Below are 16,801 nucleotides of genomic sequence, written 5' to 3'. Positions count from 1 at the left end.
CCATATGCCATTCACTTGGAGTAGTCAAGGTGTGCCAACTGACCCAGTAATACCCTAAAGCAAAAGATTTCGATCTAGGTGTGTATATTTCACTCAACTGTCATGTCTCTTTATTTCCCTTCAACCTAGAACAGTTCCTCAGACTGACCTTCATTTTCTAAGATCACTAGCTGATTATATTTTCCAAGCATTGTACCACCTTTGCAGTTCTCATGTTCTTTCAGAACCTGGAAGAGCCTTTCGACTTATTCCATGAACACAGTGCAGAGAAACAAACGGTAACTTTCAAGGCGAGACAGAGAAGGTCACACAGCTTCTACTTGGCTCTCACCAGTTCTTTCTGTCTCTGTGTGTGTCTCTTCCACACACACTCATGCTCCCTGGGAATCCTGAGCTGACTCATAGGAAATCCAGGTACCACGAACCATGGTAATGGGGGGACCACACAGAGAGAGAGAGATGCCAGATGGGCTGTAACTGTCCTGGCTCTCAGCCATTTGAGTCTCTCAGTTTAGGTGTTAGAGATGTTAGAAAGTGTTAGGTGCTAGAGATGTTAGGTGTTAGGAAGCCTTCACCTGGTTCTGGCTCCCAGCCTTTGAGCACCTCTAGCTGAGGTCCAGTGGAGCTGTGGACATATTAGGGCAGACAAGAGCTGCTCCTGCTGAAAGTGAAAAGTGAAAGTGTCAGTCCCTCAGTTGTGTCCAACTCTTTGCGACCCCATGGACTCTAGCCTGCCAGGATCCTCTGTCCGTGGGATTCTCCAGGCAAGAATACTGGAGTGGCTGCCATTCCTTTCTCCAAGGACCAAACCCATTTCTCCTACATGGCAGGCAGATTCTTAACCGTTTGAGCCACTTACCCTGCCCAAACTGTAATAAAGTAAATGTTATTTTAAACCATGCTGCAGTCCATGGGGGTGCAAAGAGTTGGATATGACGGAGCGACTGAACCACAGCAAAAGATAATGTTATTTTAAACCATTAGATTTTAGGGTCTTTGTTGCAAAGTAAAGGTAATGGACCAATGATAGACCTGTTAGTTTTTGAAATGTGCCTCCATTTGGTTTTGTCTGATGTTTACTTACCCTTAGATAACACATTTTAGGCAAATACTACTGAAGTAATACTATGGTTGGCTTACTGTATCTATCAGATGATACACATTGATTTTTCTACTACTGTTGATGCTAACTTATATCACTTGAGAAAGGAGGTTCCTTAAGTTTCTCCACTGTAAAGTTACTCTTTTCCTTGTATAATTATTATTTTGAGACAATGTAAATAAAACCTGTTCTTGATCCTGCATTTTCACCCATGAATTTTAGCATCCAATTATGTTTCTTGTCTGAATCTATTATTTCTATGATGTTTGCCAAATGATGATTTTTCTAAATTTAATTTTTATTTTATGTTGGTGGATAGTTGATTTACAATGTTGTGTTAGTTTCAGGTGGATAGCAAAGTGATTCAGTTATACATATACATGTATCCACATTTTTCAGATTCTTTTCCCATATAGGTTATTACAAATATTGTGTAGAATTCCCTGTACAGTAGGTTCTTGTTGACTATTTTATATATAGTAGAGTGTACAAATAATGATTTTCTAATTCAATCCTTTGAATTTTATTCGTTGACATTATATTTAAGAAAGTGTTTTTTCTCCATTTACTCATTCATTTATCTATGTCATTATAGACTGAAGGATTCTTATTCAGAGAATATACTCTGTTTATCATCACTATTTCAGTTTACTGTTCCAGATTTGGCTAGTAAAATTCTTTCTAAGTGAATTCTGTGTCCCTCTGAAATGTTCCTATCATTCTCTGAGCACTTCCTAACTTCCTTGCACAGAAAGATATTTCTGGTCACCTTGTCCCTGCCTCCGTCCTGAAATGAACTATTTCTTCAAGAAGTCCTGATTGCTCTTGCTGGAGACTGCTATTTAGAAACCAGAGTCTGGGTGTTAGATTTGCTTTTTGCTACTGGGTTGATATTGTTTCCAGGGCTTTTCTGTGGACAGAAACAAGTGGACAGTAAACATTGTAGAGGGTGGTGAATAATAATGAAGGACAAAGGGTTACCGGAGCAAAACAGAGGAAGAGATATCCAACTCACGACTTCAGTGTTGTGGGGAGGGGAACAGAAATATTCTAGACAAGAGATGTTTATGTGCAAAAGGCCCAAGTCAAGACAGAATGTGTCACATTTAAGGAGTGAAGGCAGTTTAATATGGCTAGAGAGTAGAGTGACAGGGGGAGTGATCAGAGCAGGCTACAAAGTAAACAGGGACTGGACAAGTCTCCAAGTCCCAAGCAAGAAATGCTAGAAGTCTGGAGTTTATCCCAAGAGCAATGGGGCGCTATTAAGATTTTGGACAAAGGATTTATGATCAGATTTAGAACAGCTATTTTCAGAATTTTTTTTTTTTTTAAACTCATCAACTACCAACATTATTTGGATTATGGAGAAAGCAAGGGAATTCCAGAAAAATATCTGCTTTACTGACTACACTAAAGCCTTTGACTGTGTCAATCACAACAAACTGTGGAAAATTTCTTAAAGAGATGGGAATACCAGACTACCTTACCTGCCTCTTGAGAAACCTGTGTGCAGGTCAAGAAGCAATGGTTAGAACTGGACATGGAACAACAGACTGGTTCAAAATTGGAAAAGGACTACCACAAGGCTGTATGCTGTCACCTTGCTCATTTGACTTATATGGAGAGTCTATCATGTGAAACGCCGGGCTGGATGAGTCACAAGCTGCAACCAAGATTGCTGGAAGAAATATCAACGATCTCAGATATGGAGATGATACCACCCTAACAGCAGAAAGTGAAAAGGAAGTAAAGATCCTCTTGATGAGGGTGAAAGTGGAGAGTGGAGAAGCTGGCTTGAAACTCAACATTGGGAAGAATAAGATTATGGCATCCAGTCCTATAACTTCATGGCAGATAGAGGGTGAAAAGTGGAAGTAGTGACAGATTTTATTTTCTTGGGCCCCTGAATCACTGTGGACGGTGACTGCAGCTGTGAAATAAAGGGACACTTGCTCCTTGGAGGGAAAGCTGTGACAGACCTGGACTACGTATTAAAAAGCAGAGATCACTTTGCTGACAAAGGTCCATCTAGTCAAAGCTATAGTTTTTCCAGTAGTCATATGGATCTGAGAGTTGGACAGAAAGAAGGCTGATTGCCAAAGAATTGATGTTTTCTAACTGTGGAGATGACTCCTGAGAGTCCCTTGGACTGCAAGGAGATCAAACCAGTCTATCTTAGAGGAAATCAACCCTGAATATTCACTGGAAGGACTGATGCTGAAGTTGAAACTCCAATGCTTTGGCCATCTGATTCAAAGAGCTGAGTCACTGGAAAAGACCTTGATGCTGGGAAAAACTGAAGGCAGAAGGAGAAGGGGGGGGGGGAGCAGAGAATGAGATGCTTCAATGGTATTACTAACTCAATGGACATAAATTTGATCAAATTCTGTGCTATAGTTCATGGGGTTGCAAAGAGTCGAACATGATTTAGCGACTCAACAACAACCATCCTAAAAGGGTTTTGAAAACCTACTTCCACATTTTAAGCTTACACCTAATATTCTTCATAAACTTAAAAGTTAATTTTTTTAACAGGAGATTTAAAAATATTAACTATTTGAAAGATAAAATGGGATGACCATGAATTATATCTGAAATAAATATTTTATGATACTCACCAGATCTGAAAAGTCACATACATTTTCTCTCTGTGGATTTTCTGAAATGTTTCTTTTAAAATGTGTTGGTTCCAGCAGAAGGGAGGCTCATGAGGGTAGGATATATGTATACTTATGGCTGACTCACGTTCTTGTATAGCAGGAAACCAACGCAGCATTGTAAAGCACTTAGCCTCCAATTAAAAATAAAATTAAAAAAACTCAAATACAAAAAATGTGTTGGTCTCAGAAACCACACAATTACATTTGTAAGAATCAGCATCACTACTCTATGTTGCCTAAGTTGTTCTGAATTCAGGGCAATCTTCACCCTTAACCTTAATAATCATATAACAGTATGACAGGATCAGTAACAGAAGGAAGACCTTATAGGTTTGAGATACCTCAATTAATCATTAAAAGACTTTCATTTCTCCCAAAAGTGGAGTAAGGAACTGGATGTGCCCTTCTAGGAACAACAAAATGTATGCAGCCATGGTTTCAAGATACTGGGTATTGAGCAACAAAGGACAGTGATCTCTGAGAGACAGGGCACAAAAGAGATGAGCCCTTCAATTGCCCCAGCTCACTGCCTTGAAAATCTCCAGATTAAAGAAATAAAGTTAACCATATCAATAAACACATTTAACTGTAAATGATACAAACACTCAAACCAAGACCCAATTATATGCTATCTACAAGAAACACTTGTTTAAGCATAAAGACACGAACAGTATTAACGGTTGCAAAAAATATATCATGCCAAGAACCAATCAAGAAAGCAAAGTTCAATATTTTAATACTGGACAAAGTAAATGTCAGAGTGAAGATTACTGGGGATCTAAAAAATATCTTCCTATAACTATAAAGGAATCAATAACAACCCTAAACATTTATGGGCTTTGGTGGCTCAGATGGTTAAAAATCTGCATGCTATGCAGGAGACTGGGGTTTGATCCCTGGGTCGGGAAGATCCCCTGGAGAAGGGAACGGCTACCCACTCCAGTATTCTTGCCTGGAAAATACCACGGACAGAAGAGCCTGGTGGTCCACAGTCCATGGGGTCACAATGAGGGTCGGACATGACTGAAGTAGCTTAGCATGCATGCAAACATTTATGACCCTAAAAACAGAACTTCAGAATACATAAAGCAAAAACTGATAGAACTATAAGAATCTGATAAAATCACAGTTATGTTTGGAAATGTCAGTGTCCTTCTTTCAATACTTGAGAGAACAAATGAACAGAAAATTAGCAAGAATAGTCTTGAACAAAGTTGTGTTTTGGACTTGAGTTTAGGACCCACTATGACACTGACCATCTAACTGGGAGTATACACTATAACAGGGACCTGGGGCTCAGAAGAGAGAGCTGTCATGATAGAGTCTACCAAAGTATTTTTAAGCAAGTCTGTATTTTTAAATAAGTGCCCTAGGGAAAACAGGTGAGCCGCAAGATGAGAGGAGGGCTAGGAATGGAAGTATTGTAGAAAACCAATTCTGAAGTTTCCTTCTGTAGGAAAGAGACAGGAAGAACAACAAGAAAAGGTGACGGAGAACAATCATGGAGGTGAAAAGACATCTCTATGGTGCCTGGTAAGGAAATCCATTTTCAAGGAGGAGGAAGGGGTGAACGGAGTGAAAAGTTGCAGAAGACTTAAGCTACAAGGATTGTGGCACATGCTGATGTTCTTAGCCATAAGCACAAGTGACCACTAGAATATATTTAAACTAGGCATTATCTAATACCAGTGAGGTTTAACCAATCCTGAATGCCAGCACATCACATTCCATTCCATTCCAGGTGGATGTTGATGCACTTCTCCTATTGGTTAGGACACTGTTCTCTGGTTTGTTCACTCAGACCTATCAACAGAACACAATCTCCATGGCGTTAGACAGTTCAAGTATCCATTTTTCTCCTCAAAAAAAGGTAAATAAAGTACTTTCTTTGAGTCTGAGGTCTAGGAAGGCCTTGGGCCTTTTGATCATGTAAATGTTTTACTAACAAACCGTCTATTCTTTCCCAGATCAGGAGCCTCTTGTGGGAGAAGCACGAAATCTCAATGAGCTTCAATTTTCTTATTAGCAAAAGTGTATAAGAACATCAATCTTACTGCACTACTTCCAGGGGATTAGTTAGAATAAAATGAGATTTTGGAAGTTTGGGCTGTCTTACTCTAGCCCTTTAATACCTGGACTAGAGTTTGGCACAGCATGACCTCAGCAAATGTTGCCTGTATTATAAATGACGGAATACTTGTTAAAGGGCTTTGTAAACTGAAGCTGTTCCAAGTGTTATTATTTACTCTCCAACCCTGATTTAGACCCCTAGGTGGCCAAATTCAAGGAACTGTAATACCTTGCATTGATGGATGCCATGGAGTAGCTGGAAAGACTGCTCCCTCTTCCCCACAAAATATCCAAATAAAAATAAAAACACCGCTGCGCAAACAGAGCTCCCGTCCTCGGGTTCACTTTTCCATCAGACTGCAGCTCCCCAACCCCTTCCTTTTGAAAATTCGGCACCCGAGGTAGAACTTCTGACGGACCTAAATGATCAAATAATCACTTTTAAGCCCACGGCTGCGTCACCACGAAACTCTTCAAAGCAGCTTCGGCCTCCCCCCATGACTGCAACCTGAGATGAGGCCGCACCACCCGGTAAGGGTTCCCCAGAGACCCAGCTTCTCCGGAGGCCGCCTTCTCAGGGCAAGTCTTTCACAGCCGTCCAAGGCTGCAGGCCGGCCGGCAAACAGCAAGAGGACTGCGGCTTGGGTTTTCATCCAAGGCCGGCTTTAGCGGCCGGGGGTGGGGTAAAGCGCCACAGGCCCTCCAAGCCGCGCCGGCTGCCGGGTGCGGAGGCGGGACAGGGGCAGCTAAGCTAGTTGCCGCCGGCTCCTCCTTCCAAGGGCGGGCCAGAGCGGGGTGGGGCGGGGCCGTGACCCGCAGGCCCCGCCTCTCGCGGGCCGGCAGGCCGGAGACCCGTGGGTTTCTTTTCCTGGGGGCGGGCCTCGGCGCTGGAGACTGATCTGGAGGCGGGGCCGGACGCCGAAGTCCCCTCCTCCAGAGGCGGGCTTATTCGGGGGCTGCCTCGGCAGCTGCGGTGTCCGCCGCTCAGCAGCCTAGCCACACGGGCTCTGGCTCCTCCCAGTGGCAGGCCGGGGCGGAAGCAGGAGGCGGGGGCAGCGTGCGCGCTGCTGGTCTGCTCTCCCGCGGCGCTGGGGCCCGCGCTCCGCGGCTGCTGCTCTACTCGGCGCTTCGCAGGCAGCTAGCTGCTCTCCGCGCCTCTTGCCTGCCGGCTCCTCGACCAGGCCTCCCTCTTAGTCGTGGGCCGTGGCGTCGACCCTCGCGGCCCTCTCCCGCCCCGTCTCATCTCTGGCCGCCGCCGCCGCGGCCCCAGACCCGATGGCGCTGTGCAACGGAGACTCCAAGGTCAGTCTCTGGCGTGGGGGGGTCCCTGCCTCGCCGCTTCCGGACGGAGGCCAGGTTCCGGGGCCGGGGAGTCACCGCGTGGGGCTCTTCCCTGCTTCCTCCCCCTGGCCCGCCAGCGCAGCCCTGCGGCCCGGGCAGCGGCGTGTCGGAGAGCAGGCGGTCGGGGCCTGTGGCTTGTTTTCTGCTCGCGAGCGGCAGGTGCTTTGTTGATTTTCTTCTGCGTGTCGGGGTTCCCGCGCCCGCCGAGCTCTGGGCGTCGGGGAGGGCGTCAGCTTTCCGCGGCCGAGCCGCGCTGGCCCCCGCCTGCCCGGCGTCGCTGTGGGGCGCCGAGCCCGCGGAGGGGGGCCCGAGGGTGGGGGTAGGGAGGCGAGCGGGTGTGTGTGTGGGTGAGTGAGCGAGCGAGTGTGTGTGTGTGTGAGAGAGAGAGGGGGGCTTCCTCAGCCCTCACCCCGTCCCTTCGGGAGCCGGGGAGCCTTTTGTGGAGCTCCGCGGGCTCACCGAAGGCAGGGTAGGGTCGGGGCCTCGCGTGCGGCACTCGAGCTGGGCCGGCCTCCGTCTTCCCGCCACCCGGTTTCCCGCCTGCCTTCGGTGAGGCGGCCCAGTTGCCCCACGTCGGCCTTGGGGTCCGGGCGGCGAGGCCGGCCCTGGGTGAGGCCGTGTGACCGCCCCCCGCCCCCCGCCGGCCGGCGGCCCCCTCCCCGTCGGCTCCGGGGGCGGGAGGGTCGCCCCCGCCGGCCCCTCCCCCAGCCTTCTCCGAGGACGGGAGCGTGTCCAGCCCCGCCCACTCCTTATCTCGCTCGTCGGTGGGCGGTGGGGCCGGCGCCGGGCCGCGGGGAGCGCCCTCCGCTGCGCCGGCCGCCGCCGCCGCGCCCTGGGGCCGGGAAGTCGCGAGTCCCCGGGGCTGGGGAAGTTCACTCGAGGTGCGGAGTGCCGAGAGCAGTTCGGGCCGCCGCCGCGTTTCTCGTCACCTCCGACTCACTTTTTGTCTTTAGACCCTCTTCTTTTTCGTCTCGCTCCCGACCGGAGCCCCTTCGCTTTCACTTCTGTGCTAAAACTGTCGCTGGCCCGGAGTTCTTTCAGACCCGCACAGTCCGTGCTGTCGGCGGGAAGCTGCGCGGTTTGAATCGGGATTTATACTTGAGCGAGGTGTGCCTCTTCTTCACGCTGCCAGGGCCTGGCTGCGTGTCCTTCAGGTGTGTGGAGGCTTAGACGTCAGGTAGTGCCTTTAAAGGCAGCATATTCTCTTATAAAGGTGGTGCCTCCTCACGTCTTAGCCCTCTCCGCGAGTAATTGCTTAGTCTGTAGTAAGTGTTCAAAAAAGTTATTTGGTGAACAAGTGAGTAAAGGTTAATAAGGTACCTAATAAACTTCTAAACCGAGGAAACGGATGCTCAGACTAGTTGGAACTCTTTCTAGAGATTTTAAAAGAAGCTTCTATAAATCTTAACGTACAGCTCTGTCGTGTACACAAGTTAACTTACAAAGCATTTTCCTTCTCTTTAATTTTGAGTCGTAAACTCGTTGAAAAGAGTCATCTTTGTGCTGGTAAGGGAAATGACTGTTAGGAGGATTCAAACCTCATTTGCAGACTTTGAAAACTATGTGCTGATTTGAAAACAGTATTTTCCAAGATTAAGTGACAGCAGAAAGTTAAAGCTTCAGTTTCCAAATTACTTTACCTGATTCAGGTGTAAAGAACATACACTTTTTTTTCCTAGCTAGTATGTTTTTGTTTTGTTCAACTGGAATTTTACAGGGAATCTTACCAGTTTGATATATTTGAGACTCTGGTGAATCACTGATTACCCTTATTTCAAGGTGGTTTTGTAGTATAAGCAAACAATGTGTCTTTTCTCTTTTTTGGCCATTCTGCATGACTGGGATGTTAGTTCCCAGATCAGGGATCCAACCTGGATCTCAGTCATTGAAAGCACATGAAAACTAACCATGGTTTTTTGTTTGTTTTTTTTTTTAAACTTTGCTAACAATTAGATGTCAATCGAATTGAAAGCATTTTTAGGAGGAGCAATCCAAGAAAATAACATTTCATCAAATCTATGATTATTTCATATGCTCCTAAAAAGGGGTAAAAAAATCTCTGTAAATGGTGATCATAAGGAACATGTCTGGTAAAGAGATGTTTAAATATGGGGGAATATACATAGTAAAGTGGGTTAAATGTGATATTCTGAGGGTCCACCCAGAAATCTAAGTAGACGTCTATTTTCTATAGCTTACCACTGAAGCACCTTTCTTTCTGGCATGAAATACAAGTACTGGACCCAGACTTACTTTGTACATCTGTTGTGCCTCTGATAGCTGTGTGTAAGTCCTAGTTGATAAATGAGAAAGGAGAACGAGCTGAATTTGATTCCTGTTGTACATTTCAGTATTTTTCAGGGTTTTTTCTAAAATAACATTTCTTCATGATAGACATTAGGAGTTCAGTTCAGTCGCTCAGTCGTGTCCGACTCTTTGCGACCCCATGAATCGCAGCACGCCAGGCCTCCCTGTCCATCACCAACTCTCGGAGTTTACTCAAACTCATGCCCATTGAGTCGGTGATGCCATCCAGCCATCTCATCCTCTGTCTTCCCCTTCTCCTCCTGCCCCCAATCCCTCCCAGCATCAGGGTCTTTTCCAATGAGTCAACTCTTCGCATGAGGTGGCCAAAGTATTGGAGTTTCAGCTTCAGCATCAGTCCTTCCAATGAACACCCAGGACTGATCTCCTTTAGGATGGACTGGTTGGATCTCCTTGCAGTCCAAGGGACATTAGGGAGAGACCTACCTAAATTCTGTAAAAGTGTTTGGCCTGTTTTCATTAGTTTTATCCACAGAATATCATTTTAAAGCTGGAAAGTATCTTTATGTTTTCTAGCTTCCTAAGCTGAAAAAACAGCTGGAATTAGAATCTGGCTTTTCTTTTTCTTCAGGGCTACTTAGGTTAACCATCCAAGGCAGAGAGTATTCTTTTCCTTAAAGATCTGACATAATATTATTTAGTTGAGATCTTACATGAACAAGAGCATACCTTATATGAACAAGGTAGTCAGCTCTTCTTTAAAACTTTTTACAACCATTCAGTGTTATATATGAATATATGTATATAGCAAATATTAGATAGTAACTTTTTTCAGTATTATTAAGGCAACATTGTGAGAGTAATGCTGTTTGGGCTGCTTGTCAGATTTTCCACTGTTGGTCCCATCTAAGCCTTAGACACTTTATTTTGGCTGCTCAGAGTCTTCATTGCTTTTGCACTGGCTTTCTCCTTGTGAGAGGGATCTGGCTACTCAAGCTTTCAGTGCATGAACTTCTCATTGTGGCTTCTGTCTCGGAGCACAATCTTTAGGTGCTTGGGCTCGGTAGTTGTGGCACGCGGGCTCAGTACTTGTGGTCATGGGCTTAGTTGTTAGCTGCATGTGGGATCTTCCCGGGCGAGGGCTCAACCCCATGCATTGGCAGGTAGATTCTAATCCACTGTGCCACCAGGGAGGTTCTAAGCCTTAAACTCATTGGTTGGAATAGATGTAGGGTCTGCCCTGCTACTTTCACTGAGATGTTGACTAGGGTATATTGTACTTGGATTAAAGGGTTTTTAAAAAATAAATACTGTTACTTGCATGTTATATAGGATCTTTAGTGATATCTAATGCTGAAAATTTGAGTTTGCATTTTAAAATGTAAGTTTTGAATTGAATGGAAAGATGACCTGAGATGTTTATGTGGGATGCTTTGAGAATTGAACAACTGTCCTTTATAAAGGTAACCCTATTGTGCTGTGCTCAGTCATTCAGTTGTGTCCGACCGATACTTTTTGACCCTGTGGACTGTAGTCCACCAGGCTCTTCTGTCCTTGGGATTTTCCTGGTGAGAATACTGGAGTTGCAATTTCTTCTCCAGGGGATCTTTCCCACCCTATAAGTACATTTTTTTCAAAGGTCAAGGTAGATTTTTTTTTCTTTTCCCTTTCAGATTTCATCTCATCTGTTAAGGTATTCACCTAGACTAGAAGAGTTGTTACAGACAAAAGGAATGGTTTGTTTTTGTTTTTGTTTTTTTTTAAATTGTTTTTCTGTTCTTAGACTTGAAAGGTTTTGAAATTCCTCCAGAAATCTCAGATGATTTTGTCTTTAAGTTCAGATTGCGCTCTCTGTATGTTTTGCAGAGGAGCACACAGTCTCTTTCCTGCATGTAGTTCACAAACAGCTGTACATCCCCCTGATTCAGCTGATAGAGGCCTGGAGATCCTGTGCATTTTGCAACCTGAAGAACGGCAGTGGTACTACCGGCAGGTACACCAAGCGGCTGGCCAGAGCGGCAGCCTCAGACCTTCCTCTGTCAGCACCGTGACTGGCTGGTTAGCTACCAGTGATTGCAGTGTCCAGGTTCCAAGTGTACTTTGTCCTTCATTCTACCAGGAAAGTGTCAGGAGAGAGAGATGGGTGCTCAGTGGTTGGCTTTTAGAGTGAACCAGTGAGAACTCTGTAAACTGCACCTGCACTTCAACAGAGTACTAGGTAAAGCCATGGCAGAAGGTGGAAGTATAATAAATCCTCACTATCTTACTTTAGTGCAATTATTCATAATAATACGTTAAAAATGAAAGGCATGAGACATATGTTACATTGGGTCGGCTGTTGGAATAACAGGTGTAAATTAGCACAGTTCGGACAAACTGGGCCATATGGTCACTTCAGTTACGGAGTACATCCTTAATTTGAATTTTGATTTCTCTAGTGACTATATTTAAAATTTGGCTAAAATTCAAGCTTAATGTGTATACATTAAAAGTTTTTTTTCTAAATTAGTATACATTCTAAGAGTTATTCTGAACTTAAAAACTGAGTGCCAAAATTAACTTTCTAAACTTTGAGAACCAGCAGTGTTGAAACTGACCAAAAGGTAAAATAATTTGTTCTAGTCTGCCATAACATTTACAGAGGACATTTTCCAAACTTTTAAAACTGCCTGGACATGTGAAATTCCCTATTTCTCTTGTTCGTCAGCTGGAGAACAGAACCTTTTTCATTCTCAAAAACGCAAGGAGGTTTATGTAAAATTAAGTCAGCCTCACCTTGTCTGTAATTTGGAGAACTAATTCTTATCCTCTGAGTGTTATTGTGAATGTAAGCCAGGGACTACAGAATTCTAAAATCTGCTCTGGACAAATTTTCAGTGAACAATCTCTAATTAATTTGGGAGACTCTTAGATGAATACAATGATTGTAGATAGATGATTGTTTTGATGTATTACTGGTAATAGTGAAGCATTTTTATGCTGTGATTTCCCCCCCTCTTTAACATTTCATGAAAAATTTCAAAACGACAGGCAAGTTGAAAGAAATTTTAGTCGGCATCTGTATCTACCAGGTAGATTCTATTGTACAACAGCTTGAGTTATGATTCAGATACCATAAAATTCACTCCGTTTAAAGAACACAATTCAGTAGTTATTAGTGTATGCACAGATTTGTGCCACCACCACCACAGTTAATTTTAAAACATTCTCATTATCCACAAAAGAAATTCTGTACCCTTTAGCAGTCAGTCCTCATTTTCCGCTACCCCACTTCTCCCAGGGTTTCCCAGGTGGCGCTAGTGGTAAAGAATCCACTTGCCAGTGCAGGAGACTTACATAGGAGATGCAAGTTCAATCCCTGGGTCAGGAAGATCCCCTGGAGGAGGGCATGGCGATCCACTCCAGTATTCTTGCCTGGAGAATCCTGTGGACAGAGGAGCCTGGCAGGCTACAGCCCATGGGGTTGTGAAGAGTCGGGCACAACTGAAGTGACTTAGCACGTGCAGGCCTCTCCCTCCAACTGTGGACAACCACTCATCTGTCTTCTGTCTCTATAGATTTGCCTGCTTTGGACATTTTATGTGACTAGAATCTTAGAATATGTGGTCTCTGGTGAGACCTAGCATAATACTTTCAAAGTTCATCCACGTGTAAGTACCTTACTCCTTTTTATTAGCAAATAATATTCCATTGTATGGATACAGCACCTTTTATTTACCCATTCATTGGTGGATGGAAATTGGGTTGTTTACGTTCTTTTGCTGTTATGGATAGTGTTGCTATGAATATTTTCTATATAGATTTTTATATAAAAATAACTTTTCATTTTCATGGGTATATACCTAGAAGCAGAATTGCTGGATCATGGACAGAGGAGCCTGGAGGGCTGCAGTCCGTAGGGTCACAAAGAGTAGAACATGACTGAGCACTGTGGTAATTTTATGTTTAACCTTTCGGTGAACTATCAAACTGTTTTCCAAAGTGGCTGCAGTATTTTACAATTCTGACATCAGTATATGAGATTCCAGTTTCTTCAAATCCTTGCCAACACATGTCTTTGATTATAACCATCATAGTGAGTATGAAGTGGTATTTCATTGTGGTTTTGATTTGCATTTTCCTAATGACATGATCATGAGCATCTTTTTTGTGTGCTTCTTAACCATTTGTATATTTTCTTGGAAGAAATGTCTGTTTAGCTCTTTCGCCCATTTTGAAGGTGGGTTGTTTGTCTTTATTGAGTTGTAAGAATTCTTTATTTTAGTGACAAGTCTTTTCAGAAATATGATTTGCAGATATTTTCTGCAGTTCTTTGGGTTGTTTTTCACTTTCTTAATGGTGTCTTCTGGCGAATAAAAGCTTTTAATTTTAATGAAGTACTACTTATTTTTAAAAAATGTTGTCACTGTGCTTTTGGTATCATATCTAAAAAATACTTCTTAATTCAAGATCATGAAGATTTGTGAAATTGCCTATGCTTTTTAAAAGTTTTATAATTTTGCTTTACTTAGTTTTATATTTAGGTTTTTGATCCATTTTGAGCTAATCTTTGTGTTTGCTATAAGGTAAAGCACCAGCTTTATTTATTTACTTATTTTAATTTGTGACTCTCCACTGTTGGGCTTCCCTGGTGGCTCAGTGGTAAAGATTCTCTCTGCCAGTGCAGGAGCTGCAGGAGATGTGGGTTCAATCCTTGGGTCCAGAAGATCCCCTGGAGAATGGAATGGCAACCCAGTCCAGTATTCTTGCCTGCGAAATTCCATGGACTGAAGAGCCTGGAGGGGTATTGTCCACGAAGCTGCAGAGTTAGACGTGACAAGCGACTGAGCACGCATGCACTGTTGCAGTACTGGGTTTTGGAAAAACCTGTTACATTTGAATGATCTTGGCACCTTTGTTGGAAATCAGTTTATCGTTTATTTTTGGACTCTGTTTTGTTCCTTTGATCTATATGTCTGTCCTTTTGCCAGTATCACATTATCTTGATTTTGTAACTTTGAAGATGGGACATGTGAGTCTGCCAACTGTATTCTCTTTTCTAAGCTTGTTTTGGCTATTTCTGCATCCCTTGACTTTCTGTATGAGTTTTAGGATATGCTTATCAATTTCTGCAAAGGATTTCAATAGGGATCATGTTGAATCTGTGGATCAGTATGGGGATCAGTACTGTCTTAACAGTATTAAGTTTTCTGACCCAAACATCGGATAGCTTGTAAAATACAGGTTTTGTAGTTCTTTAGTAAAATGGTTTTATTCTGTGTAATTGTTTAATTAATAAAACAATTAAAATTGTTTTATTCTATGTAAACATTATATAGCTTTTTAATTATAGGTTTTGTAGTTTTTTAGTACAATTGTTTTATTCTTTTTGATGCTATTATAAATGGAATTTTATCTTAATTATGTATTTGGATTGTTCGTTACAAGTTTATACAATTGATTTTTGTATATTTATTTTGTATCCTACCACTTTACCAAACTTATTTATTCTAAAGTGCATTAATAGAACTCTTAGGACTGTCTGTATATAAAATCCTGTCATCTGTAAATAGAGATAGTTTTGCTTTTTCCTTTCCACTTTGTATCTTTGGGTACAAGAAAATTTTATTTTCTTGCTTAATTGCCCTGCCTACAAATGGGAATCAAGATTGCTGGAAAAATTATCAATAACCTCAGATATGCAGAAGATACCACCCTTATGGCAGAAAGTGAAGAAGAACTAAAGAACCTCTTGATGAAGGTGAAAGAGAAGAGTGAAAAAGCTGGCTTAAAACTCAACATTCACAAAACTAAGATTATGGCATCTGGTCCCATCACTTCATGGCAAATAAATGGGAAAACAATGGAAACAGTGAGAGACTTTATTTTCTTGGGCTCCAAAATCACTGCAGATGCTGACCGCAGCCATGAAATTAAAAGATGCTTGCTCCTTGGAAGAAAAGCTATGACTAACCTAGATACCATATTAAAAAGCAGAGACATTACTTTGCCAACAAAGGTCCGTCTAGTCAAAGCTTTGGTTTTTCCAGTGGTCATGTATAGATGTGAGAGTTGAACCATAAAGAAGGCTGAACGCCGAAGAATTGATGCTTTTGGACTGTGGTATTGGAGAAGACTCTTGAGAGTCCCTTCTGCAAGGAAATCAAGCTAGTCAATTTTAAAGGAATTGAATCCTGAAGATTCACTGGAAGGACTGATGTTGAAGCTCCAATACTTTGGCTACCTGATGTGAAGGGTTAACTCATTAGAAAAGACCCTGATGCTGGGAAAGATTGAAGGTAGGTGGGAAAGGGGACAACGGAGGATGAGATGGTTGGACAGCGTCACTGACTTGATGGATGTGAGTTTGAACAAGCTCCGGGAGATGGTGAAGGGTAGGGAAGCCAGGCGTGCTGCAGTCCATGGGGTCACAAAGAGTCGGACATGACTAAGCGATTGAAGCACAACAGTACCTCATACTTTTGAATACAAGTAGTGAGGACAGAAATCCTTGATCTTAGTTGGAGAAGAAAGCATTTAATCTTTCACTGTTAAGTGTGATGTTAGCTATGGGTTTTTCATAGATGCTCTTTTACAGACTAAGGGCATTTCCTTCTATTCTTAGTTTGTTGATTGTTTTTATTATGAAAAGATGTAGGATTTTTGACAAGTGCTTTTTCTCTGTGTGTTCAGATGATCATATGGTTTTTTTTTTCCATTGTGCTGATATATTAATATTAGATTGATTTTTGGATGTTAAACCAAATTTACATTCCTGAGATAAATCTCACTTGGCCATGGTGTATAATCCTTTTTTATAAGTTGCTGAATGGACTTCCCTGTCAGTCCAGTGGTTAAGAATCTGCCTACCAACACAGGGGACATGGATTCCATCCTTGGTCTCTGAAGATTCCACATGCCGTGGGGCAGCTAAGCCTGTGCGCCATGACTACTGAGCCTTCGTGTCCTAGAATCTGTGCTTTGCAACAAGAGAAGTGAAGTGAAGTCACTCAGTCGTGTCCAACTCTTTGCGACCCCATGGACTGCAGCCTACAAGGCTCCTCTGTCCATGGAATTTTCCAGGCAAGAGTACTGCAGTGGGTTGCCATTTCCTTCTGCAGGGGATCTTCTCGATCCAGGGATTGAACCCAGGTCTCCTGCATTGCAGGCAGACACTTTACCGTCTGAGCCACCAGGGACGCCCAGCCACTGCAATGAGAAACCTGAGCGCTGTAACTAGACAGTGGCCCCTGCTCGCTGCAACTAGAGAAAACGAGTGTGCAGCAACAGAGACCTACTGCAGCCAAAAAAGTTTTTAATTAATAAAAATAATAAGTTGCTGGATTTTGTTTGATAATTTTGTTGCTTTTTACATATACATTCA

At 43.2% G+C, this 16,801-nt stretch overlaps 1 protein-coding gene across 1 annotated transcript in view; it reads left to right on the top strand.

Moving 5' to 3' along the window:
• The first annotated feature begins 6,845 nt into the window (after positions 1–6,845).
• Positions 6,846–16,801, top strand: part of GMPS (guanine monophosphate synthase) — an 80,448-nt gene continuing 70,492 nt past the window's right edge. The window contains exon 1 of the mRNA XM_065943610.1: positions 6,846–7,134. Within this exon, the coding sequence (XP_065799682.1) occupies positions 7,108–7,134 (27 nt within the window). The 5' untranslated portion in view covers positions 6,846–7,107. The remainder of the gene's footprint in view (positions 7,135–16,801) is intronic.

Source organism: Muntiacus reevesi, chromosome 8, assembly GCF_963930625.1.
Source record: "Muntiacus reevesi chromosome 8, mMunRee1.1, whole genome shotgun sequence".
In the NCBI taxonomy this organism is placed as follows: domain Eukaryota; kingdom Metazoa; phylum Chordata; class Mammalia; order Artiodactyla; family Cervidae; genus Muntiacus; species Muntiacus reevesi.
Note: the sequence above shows the minus strand (reverse complement) of the source record. Positions and strands in the feature narration are given on the sequence as shown.